This window comes from Sus scrofa, chromosome 14 (genome assembly GCF_000003025.6).
Source record: "Sus scrofa isolate TJ Tabasco breed Duroc chromosome 14, Sscrofa11.1, whole genome shotgun sequence".
Lineage (NCBI taxonomy): Eukaryota > Metazoa > Chordata > Mammalia > Artiodactyla > Suidae > Sus > Sus scrofa.
In genome coordinates this window covers 15,582,443-15,607,020 of record NC_010456.5, presented here as the reverse complement: position 1 = coordinate 15,607,020, position 24,578 = coordinate 15,582,443, and the positions used below count along the sequence as shown (strand labels likewise).

Genomic DNA, 24,578 nt, shown 5'->3' with positions numbered 1-24,578 from the left:
TTCTGGGAACTTGTTTGAAACTAAGAGTGTAGGGTACCTAGCATGTTGTTGTTATCTATTTTCTTATTTAGTGAAGACGTTTCAGTATGTTCTGAGTTATTAGTTGTAATGCTTACTAGATGCCAAAGGGGTTCAGGAAATAATGTAGAATAATGCTATTGAAAGAGACAACTGCATATTACTTTTATACTCTGTAATTACATTTCTGAACCATAAGAATCAAACCTGTTGACAAATCAGAGAGTTAAATGTGCTAATAATGGCATGTGAGCATATTTTGTTGCTTAAGAATATAATATATAACATATATTAAAATATATGAAGGTTTAGAATAACACCAATGTAACAGTTAATAAAAACAAGCTAATATTAAATCCTATTAAATTAATATTATGGTAGTTCCAAGGCTAGGGGTCGAATTGAAGCTGTGGCTGCCAACCTACATCACAGCTCATAGCAACACCAGATCTTTAACCCACTGAACGAGGCCAGGGATCAAACTCACATCCTTATGGATACTGGTCAGGTTTGTACCTGCTGAGCCACAATGGGAACTCCCCCAAGACGTAATTCTTTATATAAGTAAAATAAAATCTTTTATCATTTATCCTAATATTTTCATTAGTTAACTTTCACAAATGGTATAAAAAAGATATTTTTAATAAACCAAGTCAGCATCAGTAAAGGGTTTCTGATTGCTTAGATTCAGAGCAAATTACAAATACATACTATTTCCATGTATTTCTCATTCCTCCTCTTTCTCATTCAGCATGGAAAAAACTGAATCAACAACCTGAATTGGGAAAAAAAAATATATATATATGTATATATATGTAATATATATATTTTTTACTGCCACACCTGCCGTGTATGGAAGTTCCTGAGCTAGGGGTCAAATCGGATCTGAAGCTGCAGGCCTACACTAACCACAGCCACACCAGATCTGAGCCACATCTGCAACCTACACCACAGTTCATGGCAACGCCAGATCCTTAACCCACTGAACAGGGCCAGAGATCAAACCCGCGTCCTCGTGGATACTAGTTACTAGTCATGTTCATTAGTGCTGAGTCACAATGGGAACTCTGGAAAAATATTTTAATTTACTAAATGCAAAACAGGAATGTACATTCCATAATTTTAGAAAAGGTTAAGTCTTGTAGAGAGGTTACTGATTGCCCAGAAACAGTACTAACATAAAGTATACATTAAATAAGCCTCTTGTCCATGACACATGGTTTCTGAAGATGTTATTTTCTTTCTTGCTTTGCTCCTGGATGTGGAGGAAACTTTCTTGTTTGCCATCCCTTGAGGTTTTCATGGTCTAATCAGGAGGGACTGATGATAATAGGAACAAAGGAAGGGCCCAGAGATAAGATTATCACCAGGTAGATTTCTGGTGCCTATTATGGTATTTATTAAATACAGTGTAACAAATTAAAACCATATTTCTTTCAAAGAATTTAATAATCCATTATCAACCTTCTATCAGCAACTTTCTGGTAGCTAAAAAAATAAATAAACAAAGCTATGGTTTTGGATTTTCTACTCTATTTCCAAATAATTTGGAAATTTGAATAAATTCACCCGATTTCCTATTTTTATTTAACTCATTTTTTTTGATTAGTCACTTGGGAAATATAAGTCTACATTCTTAAGAATGATCTTTCATAGAATAAGTATTTCAAGATAGGTCAATCTGTACAATGTTACTTTTTTTTGAAGAAAACCCCCCCTGTAAATATATAAATACAATTATTTCTATAACTATTTAGAAGGGCATTCATTCATTCATTCATTCCGAAGAAGATGCAATCTGACTTCACCTCAAAAGAGTCAAAGAGTAATATCTTACAGATGGCTTAAGCCCAGAGACCTGTTTGGAAGACCAGAAGCCATTAGGCTACACAAGCAGATGTTGTCATTTGATTTCTAACTAATATTCATTGTTTGGAGGACAAGCCTTCAGACTCCTCAGGCCTCAACTCACAGCAGGGACGAGTGAGCCCAGTTTCCGGTTCCAACTGTTCTCAGTGGATTTTTTTTTTTTTAATTTTTAAATTTTTTAAAAAATTAAATTTTTTTTTTGTTGTTTTTCAGGACTGCACCCATGGAACATGAAATTTCCCAGGCTAGGAGTCGAGTCAGAGCTGCAGCAGCCTGCCTAGACCACAGCCACAGCAACGTGGGATCAGAGCCCCGTCTGCGACTTATACCACCGTTCATGGCAATGCTGGATCCTTGACCCACTGAGTGAGGCCAGGGATCAAACCCTCATCTTCATGGGTACTAGCCAGGTTCGTAATCCGCTGAGCCACAATGGGAACGTGTGAATGTACTTTTTGGAGCAGCACACTGTTGGGTAAAGACCACCTCACCTGGTGACTTGCTAAGACAACACATGGGGTCAAATATAAGGAAACAGAAAAACAAAATACCTATTATTGTAGCTAACTATTGTAGTGCAATAACTCTGGCCTTATTCCAATTTAAGTTTCCCATGAATGTGTAATTAGCCATGTAAATTGTACAAAATTACAAACAAGGACTATATATATATAGAAAATAAGTTTATCAAGGAAGAAAGCAACTATCAGCAAGAAACAACTGGGATAAAATACTTAGAGAAAAACACCTGATTTAGTGGTCTGGAAAATGGTGACGATAATGAGAATAATGAAAATATTTTAAATCATGAAAGTGCACCTTGAATTTTTCAAATTATAGTTTACCAGTAAGTTATGCACATTATGCTTATACACATGTTGGTTAAGCATCTTTCACATATAGATACCAGTAGCACTTGTACTTACAGCTGACCTTGCTTGAGTCTAGGGCAGCATTTCAGTCAAGAGTTTCCACTGACATTATGGCATGAACCACCCAAGTGCAACTCAAGCAGTTTGTGAAGGCCAGCTCATCAAGGAAACGCAATTCCTAGTTACCAAGCATTTCCCATCTATCAATTTTCCTGAACCCTGGGCAGCAAATAAATACCAAAAGACATATACATTATATGTAGTCCCAAAATGAGAGACAAGTTATCATATGCCATACTGCAATATTTCCTTAAATTTCCTATATATTAAAGTTTCTCTTATTTCTTTGCCAACTATTATACTATCACTAAACTCCAGGCCAACTATGTAAAGGGAAATAAATCATGCTGAAATTCTAAAAAAAGAAAAATAATAAGCTGACACCATTTTGAAATGGTCTCTATTGGCAAGTTAAGTAAAAGTGATATATTCAATAAACAGATTTTAAGGAAATGACTTTCAAACAAACAAAAAATTATAAATACAACAATGTCAAATCTTTTTTTGTTTCTTTTTTTTTTTTTTTTCTTTTATAGGACCACCACACCCACTGCATATGGAAGGTCCCAGAATAGGATGCCAGCCTACACCACAGCTCACGGCGATGCCAGAGTCTTAATCCACTGAGTGAGGCCAGGGATCGAACCTGCATCCTCATGGATACTAGCCAGGTTTGCTAACCACTGAGCCATGATGGGAACTCCTGAATCATTTTTCTAGGTAGTAACACATCTTCTCTCATTCTGTTCTGACTTGAAAAGTTCCATTCACCAGCCTCCTTACTGTACTTCTTCTATAATGGGATGCATATATTGAGACGTCTCTGAATGATATATCACTGGGTTCATAATCTTGATATACCAGTGTCCATCGGAACAGAAATACATGACCTTCGTCAGTAAAACAACATGGTACTTTGACAAAATGGGACAAAAGAGTCATCCATATTCTTTAAAAGTATTATTTTTATTGTTTTTGGTCCAATTATCTACTGTTACATGATAAATACCATATACTCTACCGAGTTAATGACTCTCATTTGAGAATATGTTACTTAAGAACTGAAGATAACACAAAGAGAAACAAGTTGATAAAACCATGCATACAATTTTAAATATATTTTCAGCATAGGCTCCTGAAAAATATGACAGCATCTGGACAGGAAAAGAGACAAACATCTGACTCAGGAAGACATGTTTTACATCTACAGAAAAAATAATCAACGCCACAGAATTAGCAACACTTTTTTGGTAGTCTTTTAAACATCTTGGCTCACTAATAATAAATCACTGTATACGATATTACAATTATACATTGAAAATATATGGCACATATTCTTTTGTTTTCCAGAGCATATTATATAATATAGAATGGCAGATCTACTTCACTCTGTTTCTCCCCAGTCTCATCATCTATCATTCATTAAAATACAAACCTAAGGAAAAGCCATTGCATAATTCGAAGAGATGAAAGTGAAGGAGTGCAAAATTATTCAAGCATGTTCAATACGGTCTCACATCTGAATCCCTTCCTGGCCTTTGACTCACAGTGCCTTACTCTTTGTTTACATTACAAGCCAGGCTGGATAATGATTATACAGGTGGGTTGCCAGGAGGTACCTTGGCTAAAACCACCCCAGAGAACTTTTAAAATAAGACAACTTAATTCATTATATTTTTATTACAGCTTTACTCTAAAAAAATATTATGTTTGGCTGATAGTTTTTAAATTCATATTATTTAGGGTTTCATACTATATTTTCATATCATGAAACAATTTTAAATACTTAACTTAAAATTATTGCTATGGTAGAGGAAGATATTTAAAGCTACTGCAAATGATTTACATAGAAATTTTTATCAATTTCTCTCTTTATCTACATAGATGGTTGATTTTTTATTTCTTTATTTTATGAACCTGAAAACATCTCATCATTGCATAACACAAAGTGCATTGAGGAGTGGCTTAAATGAGAATAAAGCTGGTGGTAAGAGGTTGAAAAAGAGTCTTAATAGAGCCTAAACACAGGCAGCAGATATGAAAAAGCACATGATGTGCTGTCCTTAAGGGAATAGAGTAGCCTTAGCTGAAATAAAATGCTTTTTCTTTCTCTCTCTCTTTCTGTTCTTTTTCTTTCTTTCTTCCTTCCTTTCTTTTCCTTCCTTTCTTTCTTCCTTCCTTTCTTTTCCTCCCTCCCTTCCTTCCTCACTGCACCCATGGCATATGGAAGTGCCCAGGCCAGGGACTGAATATGAGCTGCAGCTGCAACCTACGCTGAAGCTGTGGTAAAGCCAGGTCCTTTAAACCCACTGCGCCAGGCCAGGGATCAAACCCTGCCTCTGCAGCAGCCCAAGCTGCTGCAGGCATATTCTTAACCTTCTGCAACACAGGGGAAACTCCCAAAATCATTTCTTGATGAAGATAAACTTGTTTGTTTTTTTAATCACTTGGAGCTGTGTCACAAAAGAACAGGTTGCCTTCAGAATAAAGAGCTACCTGTTGCTCTAAGAGTTTGAGGAGAATGTGGATCATTCTGTACCGGGAATGCACCAGGGATGGTGAAAGTGCTGACATTAAAAAGGAAGCTGAACTGAAACAGCTCACAGGTTTATTTTTAATTTTAAGGGTATCAACAGGAAATAATTAAAGGGAATTTGTTTTCTTTTTACAGCCGTACCTGCAGCATATGGAAGTTCCCAGGCTAGGTAGGGACTGAATTGGAGCTGCAGTTGCCAGCCTACATCACAGCCACAGCAACACCAGATCCGAGCTATGTTAAGGACGTGGGGTTAAGGATGTGGCCACACTGGATCCTTAACCCAACTGAGAGAGGCCAGGCATTGAAACCACATCCTCACAGGCCACTACGTCGGGTTCTTAACCTGCTTAGCCACAATGGGAACCCCTAAAGTGATTTTGAAGAAAGAAAACATTTTAAAGCTTTCATTGTTAAATTGGGTATTATTAGAATAGGTTTGTATACATTCATGTCGATTGCTCTCACTTGTGGAACTTTTGACAATAATCCAGAATTTCACATCTTACACTGAACATACTGAATTCAGGTCTCAGAACAGTGCCAGGTACATAGAAGGTGCTTGAGGAATGTTTGTTGAATCAGTGATTGAATTATAATCTCTCCTGTTGAACATCAGCATGGATACATGTTTAAAAATGAGTAAGGGGTTCTCGGGAGTTCCTATTGTGGCTCAGTGGTTAACGAATCTGACTAGGAACCATGAGGTTGCGGGTTTGATCCCTGGCCTTCCTCAGTGAGTTAACCATCCGGCATTGCCACGAGCTATGGTGAAGTCGCAGATCCCGTGTTGCTGTGGTGTAGGCCAGCAGCTACAGCTCTGATTAGACCGCTAGCCTGGGAACCTCCATGTGCCACGGGAGTGGCCCTAGAAAAAACAAACAAACAAACAAAAAAAAGAGTAAGGGGTTCTAATGTACAGCCGGGAATCAGAATCACTATTTTAAAAATAATACTCCACCACTTTAAAATCCTCTTATTTTGCTTATACATGAACCATGAAAAATACTGAGAAAACTGCCTGTTAAGACACCATGAAATCATTCAATATAACTAGTTATTACTAATTTTTTTCAAAGAACTGTTTGACAAATATTAAATAATTTTTCAAAGATAATCTGAACAGTGGTTTACAATTCTACCATTAATAGTTGGAGAAAAATTTGACCCACATGCTTTGGTTATGTGTTGTTGAGGCAAAACATTGCAGTTTCATAAATAAGAGATGGTCAAATCAAATGACCGCATTGCTCATATTTCCCATCGGGAATCCCTGCTATTGCAAAACACAGAATTATGGACTTTTGCCCAGAAAAGTTGACTTCCTTTGCATTTCCAATTTGAAGAAATTTACCCTATAAACAACATAGAATTGTAAGTGTGCATGAGTGTGTGTGCTTGTGCATGTGTGTGTGTGTGCGTGTGTGCGTGTAAGAGAGGGAAAAGGAAAGAAAGGAGGGGACCATAAAAACTGTAGAAAATATTTTTTTTCAATTTTTTTTAAATGATAGAAGAAAAAAATGATAAGAGGATCTAGCTTCTAGCTCAGGATTTCTCTGTCTTTTGGACCAATTTCTAGTAGAAGCTTCTCCCGAATATTTTCCCTGCCTTCATTATTTCCAAATCCTTTTGGGGAGGGGGCAGGTAATAGTTTACGCATGGGCTCTAAGCATCTTTGTTTGAAAAGTATGCATCACTTTACTTCTTAATAATTAAAATAACAGCTGTCTTCCTATGGAAGTTCACTTTATAATATCAGTGTGTGTTGGTTTTTTTTTTTTTTTTTTTTTTTTTGTCTTTTGTCTTTTCGTTGTTGTTGTTGTTGCTATTTCTTGGGCCGCTCCCGCGGCATATGGAGGTTCCCAGGCTAGGGGTTGAATCGGAGCTGTAGCCACCGGCCTACACCAGAGCCACAGCAACGCAGGATCCGAGCCGCGTCTGCAACCTACACCACAGCTCACAGCAACGCCGGATTGTTAACCCACTGAGCAAGGGCAGGGACCGAACCCGCAACCTCATGGTTCCTAGTCGGATTCATTAACCACTGCGCCACGACGGGAACTCCTCAGTGTGTTTTTGAAGAGGAATGGGGCTGGGATAAAAGTTTAATTTTAAAGTTAATTAAATCAATACAATTCATATTACGGGCTGCTTATTTATTCACAAAGAGTTTATATAATAAGAATAAAATGGGATTGTTATATTTTACCACTCTTTGTAGTACATGAACCAAAAAATAAAAATCAGTGTATCTGCTAAGGAAGACAGCTCTGGTGTTATGGGTAAGGGGGAACCTATGTATTTATATTTACTGTATTTTCTAAAATATTTTATTGAAAAGCACCCATTGTCTTACAGCTACAAACTGTAATTCTTCTTATCCTTTTTAGCATCCCTTTAAAACGTCAAAGTGACGAGTTATAAACTTCAAGGTCTAAAATATATCATGGAAACTGGAAATGGTGACTATCTGCTAGGTCAGAGATCATTGTTCGGGAATTCCCATAGTGGCTCAATGGTTAAGGAACCTGAATAGCATCCATGAGGACGTGGGTTCGATCCCTGGCTTCACTCAGTGGATTAAGGATCTGGCATTGCAGTGAGCTGTGGTGTAGGTCACAGACATGGCTTGGATTCCAAATTGCTGTGGCTGTGGTGTAGGCCAGCGGCTACAGCTCTGAATGGACGCCGAGCTTGGGAATCTCCATATGCCTCGGGTTCAGCCCTAAAAAGACAAAAAGACCAAAAAAAAAAAAAAATCATTATTCGGTGATCATTGAAATAGGATTATTTTGTACTGCTCTGAATGGCACTATGGCCCCAAGGAAAATTACAAAGGCATTGTGGAGAACAAGATTTGGTTATCATTATATTTAAAATTTCAGTATTTTATAGAATCCTAATCCTCATAGTCAGACCTTTCCACTGCCTGTGAGTCAGATAGGTTCAGCTAAGGAAAGTGCTTTGTCAAAAATATTGGAAAGACATCACCAGAAAGTCCTTTGATTTTACTTGAGCCAATTACACAATTTGGGGCACAGTTTTAAGAAATACTGAAATTTGTCACTTAAAAATATTGTGCAGTTTTTGCATCCAAATTCCTCTCTGAAAGGTTCATGACATCAGCAAGTTTTTATAGTCTGGCAGAGTTGATGGTGCTAAAAGTTCCAACACCTCTATAACAGCATATAACTCACTCCAAAAGCCAAGCATGGGCAATGAAATTATCTAGTTCGAAAACTGAATACCCAAAGGAACAAGCAAAATGTAGTTATCATAATTGTGCTTAATAGGTAAATATAACTAAAAAGACAAGCTTGTAATTATAAAGATGCAAAAACTATTCTCTGAGTCACTAAGACAATTTCCATCAAATCCCCTCGGAGAACTAAGGTGATTATTAGTGTATAGATTATATTTCCATGGATTATATTTTCCTGGGATAGACTGTTAAAATTAAAATACCTTGCGGGTGGAAACCATACTTATCCTCTTAATGTGTTTTAATCAAATTCACTACTTTACAATCTTTGCCTTGTCAGCATCAGTGAATACTGATGGAGTACATAAAAGTTTATGCTGTGTCCTTGGAGTGGTTACTTTTCTTTACTAGGTTAGCATCAACTAGATGAGAAATACATGTGGTACATGCTCATAAATTTTGATAGCTTTTGCTATTTGTATGTTGCACAGTCTGTGAAATCTCTTTTAGAGTTGGAAACATGATCTCAAAGGCTATTCATGACTGATTGGTCTAAGAACTGCGTCCCATATTCATTCTGAGTTTCATTCTGAGAGTGTCTGAAGTGAGGGACACCTGTGATTTTCAGGATTGCCTACTTCCTACTTTTTATTTGAGATTATTTTCTACTTTTCATATTGCCAAGTCCCATATTTCCTTGAGTCCATTTCATGGTATGTGTACTTTATAGGTAAAAGGAAAATTGAGCTGCCAATGTAACATTTAGTCTTTCAAAGTGACTAGCAGGTTGAGGTATATCACGTTAAGAATAGAAAGGTGTGTTTTTAAAAATAAGATGAGAGACATTCAGAAAAGGGGATGTATAGTATGGAGGATACACATATTTTTCTTCTAAAATCATAACCTCAAGTTACACGGGGTGCTAAAGTAGTTAACAACTTACTCTCTTCTGTTGGCTTATTTTTTTTTCACATTTTTTTCCCTAAAATCCCCATTATCTTCGATAAGATCTTTGGAATTCACAAACCCAGTGCATGTATTCATATTTTAGGGATACACAGATTTAGAGCATTTATAAATCAAAATTAAGATAATGGTTATTAGAATATATTCATAGACTAGTAATTGATTATTGGATAAGTAGTCATAATGGTCCCTTAAATACAGCAGTTGGGAGTTGGATGGGCTTTCCAGGTGAGCAGAACTGTTATGGAGAAACATCATGAAAGTTTGGAGACTCTTTCAAGACCCTTGGCTTCCTTGCTTCTATGGTTTCTTTCTAGAATTTGTTTTAAATAGTAAAGAAAGTTCTAGGTCCTCACTCTAGTTGAACTCCACTTCTAATGGTTAGGAAAGAAAGAGAAGGATGGTGTGTACATGCTAAGGTGCAAGGTTTCCTTAAAAATTCACATGGAACCATATATTTCAATAGTTGAGAGACATAATTATAAAAAAAAAGTGAAGTAAAACTACATGTATAAAAATTACAAACTTTCTGACGTGGCTATTTTGAAATACTTCAGAAAATCCACTTTAGAATTCCAACTTATGTGTGAGTAGTTAGTGCATATGCACATTTTGATCTTCTCACCATGGATAGATTTCTGGTTGGTTTAATTTGAAATATTAGGGCTTGACATAGGGCTTATTTAGGCAAATCCTACTGAGGGATGGTAATTACAATGTAGCTTTCCTGTTTTAAAGGGTCTATAAGAATTCATTAGAGGGGACACATTCCTTCAACAATTTGGATTCAGCTATATTTGCTATGTCACTGTTGCCCTATGAGTGAAATGTTGGAGTATTTACTTAGTGTTGTTAGATAATGGTAAGTCTATATATGCCTAAGCAAAGTATAATCCTTTTTTGTGATAGAGCTCTACCATAGCAACATCCCTGCTAAAAACATTGTTTCATGGCTAGTATTTTTACATTCCAAGTTTCAGGTTTAAAAAAGAGACATTTTTAATACTCTCAAATATTAAAAAAAAAAAAAAAGTGATGTGAATTTCTCAGGGGGCACAGGTTCCCTGTATTTCTGTTTACTTTTGGCAGAATTGACTTAAACAATGATGAAGAATTTTTAAAAATAAGATGTGTGAAGTATAGAAAAATGTATTCAAGTATCTCAGATACATATTGAGACAATGTAGTTTAGCATTTCAAACTTCCTAGTTTATCTGCAGAGAATACAAACAACCTATCTTACTCCATCTTTAGTATAAGAATATATGTCCATGGTTTTGGTTCATACACACCCAGTGAAGGATATATTTAACTTTAGGGTGCACACTCCTCAAAATAAATAAAGCACATAGTAATAACTTCTTTCAGTTGTGAGCTTTGCCAAACTTTAATGCCAAACTTTTTTTTAAAATAGTGTTTTAAATTACTTAAAAAGAAGCAAAATTTGTCTTTCAAGCAAAAGGTGCTAAGCAGACATTATTTTTTAGAAGTTATTTTTAAAGTACAATTAGGTAGACCAAAGTTCAATAACATTGAGACATTTTTTAGCTTCGAATGGCAGTTCTTGCTTTTAGTTTGAGAGTAGTTGAAGGTCAGAAAATAGTACTGTCCGGTTCAAGAATTGGCTTGTTTTTCGCTCTTAAATCTGAATTAATCATTTTCTTAATGGTTAAAACTTTTTCTGTCAGTAATTTGGTAGACTGAATTTCCATTTAGTGAATCTGATCAGAGTTTGGTTCAATTTAACCTAGAACTCTATCATCTATCTGCATTTAATTATACTACACAAAATGAATTAGTGCCCCATTGTAGTTGAAAGAATTCTATGGGGTTGCTGATAAATTTTAAGTACAAATTTTATTTAAAATTATTCACATCAAGTGAATGGCTAATATATTGAGATCATTAATTCAGAAATATAAAACAATCAATCCTCACTTTATAGAAATGACTTACTTATATAATGACTTACTTTTATAATTTAGAATTAAAATCTTCCCTCCTTACATTTGGAGCTAGGAGTTGGAACCCACATAACTTTGATGGGAAATCTGTTCTTATTAAAAAAATCTTTCATAAATCCTTTTTTTCATTAAATTCATTTTTATCAAAATGTAAATACTATAATCCCATTGAATTTTAAAGTCTCATTCTAAGCTAAAATATAAAAGTCTTACTGAACTTTGTTCAGTTATATCAAAACATTAAACATAATTACTTACAGACTATTAAGCAACTATTCAAAATCTAACAAAACAAAGATGCTGGCTTGAATTTTTCATTGTTTGGCAATACTTAAAAATACATAGCTATAACACTTTTTAAAAATAACATTGTTTTCAGTATATCCACCTTCATTCATAGAGATAAAAAGTTAAGAAAAGTAGATTTTGTATATAATATGATCTTTTAGACCATTAAAAATTTTTCCAAACACAGAAATTTAGTATTTAAAACAATCAAATTTAGTAGCTAAACAATAAAGGTTTTTAATTTTAATTCTAATTTGAATTTTTTATTATGACCTATGTCGGCTTGATAGTAGTTATATATACAATCCTCTATCACTGAGTTTCCCACTGAATTATCTGATTATTTTTCTATCTTGTAAATGCAGTATAAGGAAATATAGCCTCAAGCTACTAATTTTTTATCTTCAACATTTCATCCTTTTTCCTTTTCCAAAGTTTACTGTGCGAATTTTACTTTTGTGAGATTTGATGTTGAATTAAAAAATAAAAAAATTCCAAAGTCGTTTTCACATGTACTATTATGTGATATCATACAAACACATTAACAGTAATACTTCCACTTACACTAATTAGTGTGAAAGAACAGATTATCTTAAATTAATATGAAGTAGAATTTCCCCATACTACATGTATTTTTTATCCACTAAAGGAATCTTCACTGCCTCATGACTTTGCATAGCAAATCATAATAATACCTTCCCATATGCCTCTTGAATACAGCGGTCATCATTTGTACACCACACACACACACACACACACACACACCTCTACAGCAAAACCCCTTCCTTCTGGTTGACTGTTTGCACTTGCACGACTCTAGAGACTTAATCTTGCTGCTGATGGATATCCTCATGCCTAAGAATTTTATAGATAACCCAGTAGAAAACATTAAAAATCAAAAAGGCTAGTGGGAAGCAGGCTCGGGAGATGGTGTCAATCTTCTTGGCCCGGTCGATAAAGACCTTCCTCATTTCATCTGGGCTCTTTGGCATTACCTGGACAGGATGACTTGGGCCCTTTGGGGTCACACCGTCTTTTGCTTGTAGACATGGCCCCATTCCATAGGCTGTGAAGCTGAATCGACTTTCCCTTACCTCATCATCCTGTTATAAGAAAAACGTAAGGAAACACCTTAGTCCTGGAATAGGGCATGTAACAGGCATTTCAGAACCAAACGTAAGCTTTATCCTGACAAATGTCAATGTTATTATAATGAAAAATAAAGCATATAAAGATGAGTTGCTTCTCTTTCTGTTCCAGTTTCATCGATTTATCCTACTGCATCATACAGATATATCTATTAAGAAATATGAAACTTGGAGTTCCCATCGTGGCTCAGCGGAAATGAATCTGACTAGGAACCAGGAGGTGGCGGGTTTGAAACCTGGCCTTGTTCAGTGGGTTAAAGATCTGGCGTTGCTGTGAGCTGTGGTGTGTGTCACAGATGCGGCTCGGATCTGGCGTTGCTGTGGCTCTGGCGTAGGCCAGTGGTTACAGCTCTGATTAGACCCCTCGCCTGGGAACCTCCATATGCCGTGGGTGCAGCCCTCAAAAGACAAAAGGACAAAAAATAAAAATAAAGGAAAAAAAAAAAGGAACTCTCAAATGTTATGTTTTAATGGAAAAATATAAATATTCTGGTATTATCTACACATTGCTGGAATATCTAAATAAATTGAGCAAGAAAAAAATCAATTTGGATATTATGTTAGATATGCTCAGGTGCCAGATTTTTTCATCATGTTTTTAAATGGGTACATAAATGATGTCAAAGGGGAAAATACCAGGATCATTGACTCAATTTTTCTTTTCCATGGAGGCAAACATTTTAACGCTTATTTCCTACCATTTCATGTTACTTCATTGGGAAATATAGTCTGTCTTGACAACACTGGTTGATTATTGTTATTTTCCCTTGATTTGTTTTGTTTTTGGCTGTGTCCAGGGCATGAGGATGTTCCCAGGCCAGGTATCAAACCCATACCACAGCAGCTGTATCCTTAACCTGCTGAGTCCGTTACTACATGTTTTACCCTAAGCTATTCAGAAGACAATCAGGTGGTCACATACTCTAGTTCATACACAATTACTTTTCAGGTACATTGGTTTAGTTGAAATTATGAAGGAAATATGCAGAAGTTGATGTCATGTTAAAGAAAATTATAACTTTTTTTTTTTTTTTTTTTGTCTTTTGTCTTTTTAGGGCTGCACTGCAGCATATGGAGGTTCCCAGGCTAGGGGTCTAATGGGAGCTGTTGCTGCAGGCCTACGCCACAGCCACAGCAATGCCAGATCCAAGCCGCGTCTGGGACCCACACCACCGCTCACGGCAATGCCAGATCCTTAACCCACTGAGCAAGGTCAGGGATCAAACTCGCAATCTCATAGTTCCTAGTTGGATTCGTTTCCACTGAGCCATGACAGGAACTCCGAAAATTATAACTTATTATATTCCAAAAAGTATTGTTACTTTTTTCCTAAATGGTGCAAGTTGAAGAGTATGGTGGATGAAAAGAAAAGAAAATTTAAAGAAAAAATTACTTAATAAAAATATGATAAATGAAATGTGTTCATGATAGGAAAATATAGTCTTTAATTATTTATAATGAAATTTACTAATGATTAATTTAATGCATTTGTTTAGAATGTTATAGTAGATGGCTGCCAATTAATTGGGTTTTTTGCTGCTAAAATTGAAGTTTTAAAAGATGACATCTTAGAAGTTTGTTCTATTTCTATTCTTATGAAAGTAACTGGTGATGGTAGCCTAAGAGTTAAAAGTAATTAACTGGCTGAAACTCTTGAAAAATTATTTTAGGTCTGTGAAAGTACAGGCTCAGTGTATGTTATAAAACATCAAAGTGAAAAATAGAAATTAAAATGGACCCTACAATTGGGAAGATGATGAAAGTTGATGTAATAATGTAGGAAATATTTTGGGGAGGAATTATGAACTAAGGCAATTGCACCTGAAAAACAGAAACATATAATTATCGGAAAATATCTCAACTGTAAGATGTATAAGCAATTGAATTTTGAGGAAACCAGTCTGAAATAAAAACTGATAAGCCACATTGTATGTAACTGTTGTAATCTTACAAAAATTGGAAATTGATTTTCTAGTGGCCTTTAATAAGGAAGTTTTCATTTATACTGCCCATGTTTTTAGCTTCCATGGAAACATTAAGGCTGAATAACTGTTTTCTTTGGATTTTCTTTATCCTTATTTTTATTTTTATTTTTGGTCTTTTTGCCTTTTCTAGGGCTGCTCCTGCGGCATATGGAGGTTCCCAGGCTAGGGGTCGAACCGGAGCTGTAGCCACCAGCCTACGCCAGAGCCACAGCAACACAAGATCTGAGCCACGTCTGCACCCTACACCACAGCTCACTGCATCCTGCAACCTCATGGTTCCTAGTCGGATTCATTAACCACTGAGCCAAGATAGGAACTCCTTTATCCTTATTGAGAAATATCTGACACATCACTATAAAAGTTTAAGGCATATAGGATGATGGTTTGACTTACACATATTGTGAAATGATTATCACAATAGGTTTAGTGAACATCCATCATCTCGTATAGATACAATAAAAAGAAAAGAAAAATATTTCTTGTTGTAATGAGAACTCTTAGTATCTACTCTCTTAAAAGTTTCCTATATGACATACATAATATATTACACAGCAGTACTAACTATATTATAGTTATTTGTATATCATGGCTCTAAGGACTGACTGACTTATAACTAGAAGTTTATGCCTTTTAACCACCTTCCTCCACTGTCTATTCTAGAGAACCAAATATTTTCAAACCTGCAGAATTCCCAACCCACCAACCCTTATCTCAAAACAGAGAAAATCTTAAGATTTAACATATGCAGTGAACAACTGTATCTTTCCAGCCGATTGTGAGTAAAAGGTTAATATCAGGGCTGGCTCTTGAGGACATGGAGAAAGACCTAGTTCTTTCAGCATCATTTCCTTGAAAACAATGCCCTTAAGTTGATGGAAGGAATTTGGAGTTTATGCACTTCGCCTGCCCTGGGGCAGCTGCTCAGTGGCCTGAAGACTGCAGAATGAAAGAACCAGTGCTCCTGAGTGGCTGCGGGGCCCTGAGGTAGGGATGCTGTGTCTGACATGTATCTGCCTAATAGCATCCTGGAGACCTGAGAAAACAATACTAGGTTAAAGCCTATTGTGTCTGTAGGGTCTGATTGACAGTTTGAACCCCAAAACTCCTCGAGGGTGATGGAAGGTGATCTGGCTTTCGGATCCTTTCAAACACCATGTGGCTGAAGTTTCTGGGAGAGAAGTCGGATGAGAACATGTGACACTGATCTGGCCTGGGTTTGAGGAAGCAAAAGCTCCATGGAAAATACTGGGGATGAACTATACAATTGGACTATGGATAACACATTTATGCCCTGTTGACTTGGCAGATGGGTGATGAGTGAGATTAAACCAAGGGGAAATAGGGTCATAAAACTGAGGAGAAGGTTGCTCAAGATGCAATTAATTCCTTGCACTTCTGTGCATCTGAAAGCATTTGGAGGAAAGAGAAACCAGAGCAGGACATCAAACAACTTCATGGCCTGTGCTCATGATGAAAGCATGAGTCCAGAGGAGACTTTGAGGGACATTACTCTTCATCCTGATGTCATTCGTCTGTCACCCTAGGCAAATGGCCCTGGACACTAGTGACTACAGTGTAGCCCTGTCCAATAGAATATAATGTGAGCCACGAATGAAAGCCAGGTGTGGAATTTTAAAGTTGTACATTAGCTACATTTTAACAAGTTAAAAGCAACAGGCAAAATTAATTTTAGTCATACACTTTTCTTCAGTCACTGTCCAAAATAGTATTCAAACATTTACTCAAGTAAAAATTACAGGAGAAATTCTGCTTTATTTCATATTAAGTCCTGGAAATCAGTGTGCATCTTACATTCATAACACACCTCAGTTCAGACTCCATATTTCTAGGGCTCATTAGCCACAGGGGGCTTGTAGTGACCATATGGAACAAAGCAATTAGAGTGTAAGGGAACAGGGCCACTTGGCTGGGGGCTTCAAGCATTTTAGGATCAGTACAAAAGAGCTGGCTTTTTTTTTTTTCCTGTATGCTGCAGTTGAAAAGCAATGGTTGATGTGAATGTGAATTCTGAACTTCTTGAATGTTGCCATCCAGGAATTAATGGCAGGTGTATAATCAAGGACTCAGCTATGTGAAGGGAAGTTGCAGGGCTGAGCCAGCCATGTGATAATTAAAAATGAACCTCCCCCCAAAAAACAGCCTCCTACCTAAGCTCTGGAAGACATGGTGTTGAGAGGAATACCTCAGGCCTGGGTTCCCAGGTGGCTCTCCCTTTGGGAAGACAGGAGAGTACGTATGATTCATGGACATGTTTGCTCCTGCAGCTGACATGCTAGGTTTCATTGACGGGAAAAAAAAATCCAGGTCATTCAGAAGAAAGAGCCTGGCCAGACGAGAATCTATTAGCTCTCTTTAGGTGGATTTTAAGCCAGAGAGTGAAAAAAGCAAAAATGGACAGGATTTCTATGAAAGATTTCCTGGCACATTATCACCAGCGAGCAGGAAGGAAATCTGTTCCAGTTCCGGCAGCTGCTTCCCTTAAGGAACCCTGTGAAATCTGCTGCTTTCATCTCACACGTTCATCCAGTGGTGCCAATGGGAATAGAAACAAAAGGCGCTGACATGGTTGCTGAATTTACTCCATCCGTGAAAGCAGTTGACACAAAGGAGGCTGCACCAAAGGCCAAGGTCTCCCTGCCCAGCTCTGAATGGGGTCCTGCGGCTGTGCCATGGTTACTGCTAAATGGCGGGGCGTGGTGAATACTGCACTTTGGGATTGCTGGATGCCATGCACCATGTGCAGTAATACTGCTGGGAAATGGGAAGGCAAGATTCAGAGTTGGTGGGGCAGAGAAGGAGACAGAGGATGCTGTGTTTGTAGGTTCCACAGTCTTAGTGAAGACTGCAGCTGGGAAAATAAGGGACTAAGGTGGTATCAGCAGGTGGTATCACCTTTGGCTGAACATGTAATTGGAAAGGATGTGCCACGTGAATGAGGGACCTTGACATTTCTGAGCCTCAGCCCAATTAGCCCTATAATTGAATTAGAATTGCCTAAACTTTCCTCTGCAGTAACTATGAAATTTTGCATTCTTTATTTCATATTAATTCCAGGGAGGTAAAGAAAGTACCTTGGATTAGGTAAACAGTGACACCGGGGTTGCTAGTCCCAGATTAATTTTCTTTAGAGTAGTCCTGACTGGCCTATGATTAAAAATAAACAGGTCCTCTCTTGGGATAGACCACAGTGGAAGAAAATATGAGAAAAAGAATGTATATGTATGAGTGGGTCACTATGCTGTATATCAGAAATGACTCAACACTGTAAATCAACTATACCCTAATAAAAATAAATTTAAATAGAAAATAAATAAATAAGCAAGTCCTAAAGGCTGACTGCTGAGGAAGTGCCCCAAAAGCCTCCACAGTAGTGGACGTGATGAAAACTGCTCAGGAGTTTCAGGACGAAGAAGGCTGGTATGCTTAGGTCTACTTGACTAGGGTTCTCCTTTCAATCCCAATCTAAAAAAAAAATGTCACACACAGTGTGTCTTCCTGTGGAGTAGACCCAACTGTCACCTTACTGTTATCCCTTAGGGACACCTGAAGTCTCCAGCCTATGGTCACAACCTTGTTGGAAACAGTCTGGTCCAGATTGCTGTCAAAAGTAAGTTGCTTAACCATTATTTTTCTCTTTGAGGAGAGAGTCAGGCAAGGTTTGGAAATTATGTGGGCACACGTGACTAGGTTAAGCTTAAGATTCAGACTGGATCCACCAAAAGCCCAGTGACATCAGGCCTGTTTCTGGAAATAGCCTGGGTAAACCACAAGAGACAATTCGTAAACAATCAAGGGCAAAGTGCTGTCTCTTCTAGATCCCAGTAAGAGAAGAACCGCTTGCAGCACTATTTGAAATCTGGCAGATAGACTTTGGGTTTGTGAGGGTCACACTATACAGAGTGACAAGAAGACAGACTCAGTTTGAAAGAGGAACAAGCCCAGCTGTAAGAGATCTATCTGAGGCAGGCACTAACCCATACTGCCTCTCTGAGGCATGAAATCCATGGAGTGCAGAGGTATCTGCTACTAAAATATGCAGACTGAAGGTTCTGCAAAGGGATGCAGTTGTGAAGGACCAAGGAGGCTGCTGGGATTCCAGACCAGAAAACACTGATGCTGAGAGCAGGATAATCTAGTTGAGTGAGAGCTCCTGGCATTCTCCTGTGCGCTGGTAGAAACAGTTCCCAGACTGAAGGAATGTGAAGAGCATTAGACTATATTTAGACTTAAGATATCTACCATGTCATGGGGATGTTAAAAAGGCGTTCCAACCCAAGTTTCCTGATAAAATGAAAGTGTCAGGAACAACTAAGGGGAGTCACTTGGGTGAAATCCATCGTACCCATGAAAAGGTAGCCCTTCCACAATGGACTGGTGATCGGATCTATCCAGTGTGGTGTGAACCTCATGATTTCATTCCCACTGAGGAAAATCAGGCTACTTGGTTCATCAATGGAAACTCCCATAGGAAGAGTCAGGACACAAAACATTCCTGTGGTGGAATGAATAAATGGAGTTGAAGAAAGCAAGGTAAGTCTACACAACGGGCTGAACTGAGAATCAGAGAACCTGGCAGCATCACAAGAATTGGTTCTTGATCTCAAAACTATATCTGGATATTCAAAGTCTCCTGGGTTTTAGCAAGTGGCCTCGGCCTCCTGGTCAGGCAAATAGGCCTTTGTTAAATGGACAATTAAGAACATGCCAGGATGGGAGATACAATTCCTTACAGAAATTCTAGGGTAGAATTAAATTAGGTCATGTAACCCCTCTCCTAGTTGTTGGTCCAGAAGGGGACCGTGGTGCTATGGCAGATGTCCTGGATTGGCCATTGATGTAATCATGGTGATGTCCAGGCCATGCAGTGATGGACAGAACGTATCCTTCTGTTGCCCAGTGAAGCAACTGATGTGGTCAGAGCTTGTCCAGAATATTAACGAGACGAAAAATTGCTTGAAAATTGCCCGTGGGTTGAATCTCCCAAAGACAAGAGCTAATACAGAGCTGGCAGATGGAATATTTAGGGTCTTTTTCCATGGCTCTTGGAAGCTTCAGTGGATTTTAGCAGAAATAGACAGTCCGTATTAGGTTCTGTTTACAGTGTAACAAAAGCCACAGCTGAAAATACGGCTAATAGCTTGGAACAGGCACTTTTACATCAGTCTGGGCCCCTGAAATAGATCTCTTTGAATAAAGGAACACATTTAAACATGGCCACCGTGTGAAATGGCCCAAGAGCACAGCATAGTAAGAGTATATCATATCCCATCAACTCACAGAGCAGCGGTTTAAACAGAAATTGGAATGAGCAATTAAAGAGTATTACTAAAGACAGGATGACCAGGACGTGAAGGGCTGGCTGTTCCCTGGATCAGTGTGCAGACTTCGTGAATGACAGTGAGAAGGAAAGCCTTTAGAAAGGCTTCTGGTTTCTGGTAGCAGAAGTGTGGAGTGGAGAGCCAGGCTGGGACTTAACTCTGTCTTTCCCACCTCATGGGTTTTTCTTTTGTGTTACCTGACATAATGGTTTTGGGTCCATGACTGCAACTGCATTTTCTAGCTGAAGGGATCATTGCTACTTATGCTACTGTATCTACTTCTTTAAACTAGGAAGCCGTTTGTGCTGTCTGTGGGTGAGGAAACTAAAGCATGCTTGAGTAGCTGCAAGGCTCCCCCCCACCGCCACTTTACCTGCTATCTCTCCGGCTTTTTTTCCTTCTGTAAAAATGACATAGCTGAGCAAATGACATATGAGCTTAAAGCTTATTTCTGTCTTGTAAGTCTGACTGCCTCCTCAAACCCGTAATCAGAGCTATGGAGCTGTCCTGAACAAACCTGCTTCACGTTTGGATATCAGTTTTAATTTAAAAAATGACATTTTTGAACAATTTAACTTAATTATCTTCATACCCCGTTGGTCCATCCTAAAAGCTGGCAACAACCTGTAAAATGACCACAGCCTAGGTGCAGGCAAGCAGGACAGTTCAGGTGAGGGAAATGTTTCTCAAAGGGTGATCCACGTAACAGCTGTCTCAGAATAACTGGAAGACATTGCTGAGACCCAGTTTTCTGGATCTCAGTTGCAGAGATTTGTACCTATTAACGTTTAGGCTGTCCCAGTGATCTGCATTTCCAAGCTCTCTAGGTGATCGAAATGCACAATTTGTAGAAACAAAAGTTTCCAAGAGGCATGATGCAGCTATCCTAGTTAGCCTGAATTCATGACGATGTAACATTTTTTAAATTCTTCACTTTTTAATTTAAATTTTAAGGGGTGGCTTATGAAAACATACTCTGTAATGACTTTTGTGTTAGTATTGAGGTATTATTTTATTTTTTAATAATTCCTATTTTTAAATAAACTGTTTCTAAAGTGAGGCTATGTGTAAGACTATATGACTTGTATCTTTATCCATTTTTACATTTATGATGGACCTAGGAATATTTTAGGAATAAACTCTGGACAATTATTTGGTGTAGTATTGTTTTCAAAAGCACCTGAAGTATTATTTAACTAATAAATATATCACCAGTGGCTTTCCTTAATTTTAGAGGTGAAGAAATAGAAACTTTTAATTTCAATAAAAATATTTCCCTTATTAAAATGTCTTGTTCAGATATTTATTTCCTGGGGATAGTAATAGAAAATAAGATGTTAAGGAACACTTGTTCTAGAAAAAAGAAAATAAATTGGGTATCTGCATTATTAAAAAATGTGTGTGCTATAAGAAATAGTTTTCAAATATTCCATATAGTCGCAAATGTATTATGTGGTCCAAATTTAAAATCTGACTCATGACTGACATTCAAAATGCAAATGTTTTATTATAGTTAAGTAAGTCCATGCCTCCATCTTTTATTGCCAGGTGTCTGGATAGTCTTAATTATTTAACTCTCAGATTCTTGATTTCTTATTCTAGCAAAAGAAGATTATGGCACTATGTAGGAGGGTTTTTTTTGGGGGGGTGACAAAGATACATAGAACCTCTAATAAGGTACTCAAATTTTTGCTACTGTATTAATAATATTTTGTTTATTTTAATTGTATTACTTTGGACATTGCATGAAATACAATGTGAAAAAAATTAATAACAACTTGAACAATTTCACTCTTAGGTATTTTAAATCCACAGAAACTAAAAGAGTATGAAAGTTCTGTGTAAAATAGGCCTACCAGTTGCTGGCTCTCTAGATGGCCTAGCATTTGCGTCCTTTTCACTAAAAATTAACCAAACCAATGGCATGAAACTAGAAAGATCACTTTGCCACTCGAAGCCTCATTGTCTTACTTTTGAAATGGATCAGCTTTGCTATATGACTTCTGGGATTCTTGCAAATCTAATTCCTGCAATCAAGGAGGCTTGAGCATTGGAAAAATGTTTCATAATACAGCACAAACATTTGGGCCGAGTCCATGAGATGAGGCACGTGGAGTCATCTCACTTCTTCAGAAATAGTATCTCAGCTCTACTGGACCAGGTGCCCATCTACACCCCAGGTTGTCAGAGGATGAGAGAAGTAGGAACCCTTAGATTCCAAAAAGGGAGTCTTTTTAATATGATTGTTTTTTAATGGCTATACCCACAGCATGTGGAAAGTCCAGGGCAGGGACTGAATCTGAGCCACAGCTGTGATCTATGCCACAGCTACAGCAACACAGAATCCCTTAATCCATTAATCCACTGCACCACAGTGGGAACTCAATGACTTTTTTTTTCTTTTTTTTTATGGCTACCCTTTTGGGATTTTTTTTGAAGGGCTGCATTTAAAATAATAATTTTAAGATGAATGAAGATTTTCTATTAGCTCATCATTAATACTAGATTACTATACTCAAAAGTGCATGAAATTATTTTATGATTCAACTAATTGCTTTGTAAAACTGTCATAAAATTATCCTGTGTTTATGTACGTTCAGAAGTGCAGTAATATTCTTTATTCCAATTAGCACTCAAATATTTCTTTGATATAATTCAATTTTCTGGAGATATCTTCAGTTTGGGTTTCTAATGACTGAAGCCCACACAAGCAAAGTTTAGACAAACATCTAAAACTTTTGATTCAGACATTATGTTACCAGTATTTAATGTTCATAAAATTAAGCTACTTTACCACTCAAAATATAGACCATAATAAAGATTAAACATAATGAATTAAAAATGAACTAAAGAACATGGCTAATTTAAAAAGTAAAATTGAAGAAATAGACTAATTTACCCACTAGTAAATCCTCTTAATATGCTTCAAGCAAATTAGAAGGATAGGCAACAAAAAATATAAAAAGCCATTTAGTTGGAGTACAATTCTTTCTACAGGAGGATCTGTTTTCACTAAATATGGAAATGAGAAAAATGTTTCAATAATTAAGCAACAATAACATATTGTGAAACATTCTAAGTGCTTTTTCACTTTATTTAGATAATTATGCCAAAGACTGACTCACATAACATGCATATTATAACTAAAATTAATGCAGATAGAAAATCCAAGAGTAACATGCATATTATAACTAGAATTATTAGAGATAGAAAATCCAAGAGTAACATGCATATCATAACTAGAATTATTACAGATAGATAGAAAATCCAGTCATTCAGTTGAATTGCTTTATCTTTACCATCAAACAAAATATACTAACATAAATGTGAGATAAGAATTAATTTCCTATCCTCTTATTAGTCCTCAAAAATAACAGCAAAATATTAATTCTTTATGGGCATGGTGAAGGAATGATGAAGCCAGTGAGTGGTAACAAATTATTAATCATATGAGATAGCATGAGTTATGATTAACTATGTGAATTGCTATGAGATGCATCAAAACTAAATATGTTACTTTAATCCCAATGTTTTCCCTCGGTGGATAACTTTGAGGTGTTCTATTTTATTTTATTTTAGTCCACTCCCATGGCATGTGGAAATTTCTGGGCTAGGGATTGAACCCATGCTGCCACAGCTGCAGCCCAGCCACTGCAGTTACAATACTGGATCTTTAACCCACTGCACCACAAGAAAACTCCTGAGGTATTCAGTATACAATCAAGATGCTAAGTAAGTTATCCCAGATTTTTTGTTTGTTTAAATAATTTTCTGTAATTTTTCATTGCCAAATAGGAAAATAACAAAGGAAAGCAAATTTCTACTAATTTCCATTAATATGATTTAAAGTGTAGATTCTGAAAAAAATTACTAATAAAATAATGGCTTACTTTTTTTTTTGTCTTTTCTAGGGCTGCACCCGCAGCATGCGGAGGTTCGCAGGCTAGGGGTCTAATTGGAGCTGTAGCTGCCAGCCTAAGCCAGAGCCACAGCAATGACAAATCCGAGCTGTGTCTATGACCTATACCATAGCTCACGGCAACACCGGATCCTTAACTCACTGATGAGTAACGCCAGGGATCGAACCCGCAACCTCATGGTTCCTAGTTGGATTTGTTAACCACTGAGCCATGACAGGAATTCCTTGCTTACTTTTTTTTTTTTTGCTTTTTAGGGCCGCACCCGGGGCATATGGAGGTTCCCAAACTAGGGGTCGAATTAGAGCTACAGCTGCCAGCCTACACCACAGCCACAGCAATGCCAAATCCGAGCCAAGTCTGTGACCTACACCACAGCTCATGGCAACACCAGATCCTTAACCCACTGAGCAA

At 37.2% G+C, this 24,578-nt stretch overlaps 1 protein-coding gene and 1 long non-coding RNA gene across 14 annotated transcripts in view; one reads left to right on the top strand and one right to left on the bottom strand.

The window, feature by feature from the left end:
• Nucleotides 3,512-24,578, bottom strand: part of GLRA3 (glycine receptor alpha 3) — a 483,419-nt gene continuing 462,352 nt past the window's right edge. For 10 of the 13 annotated variants that reach the window (XM_021074184.1, XM_021074189.1, XM_021074190.1 and 7 more), the window contains one exon: nt 3,513-12,878. In XM_021074184.1, coding sequence (XP_020929843.1) covers nt 12,600-12,878 — 279 coding nt within the window. In that variant the 3' untranslated portion in view covers nt 3,513-12,599. Of the gene's footprint in view, nt 12,879-24,578 lie in introns of all 13 variants that reach the window. The other 3 variants (XM_021074181.1, XM_021074179.1, XM_003132832.6) reach the window with 2 other exon arrangements.
• LOC110256873 overlaps nt 18,202-24,578 on the top strand; it is a 50,829-nt gene continuing 44,452 nt past the window's right edge. The window contains exon 1 of the long non-coding RNA XR_002338939.1: nt 18,202-19,459. This is a non-coding gene — a long non-coding RNA (uncharacterized LOC110256873). The remainder of the gene's footprint in view (nt 19,460-24,578) is intronic.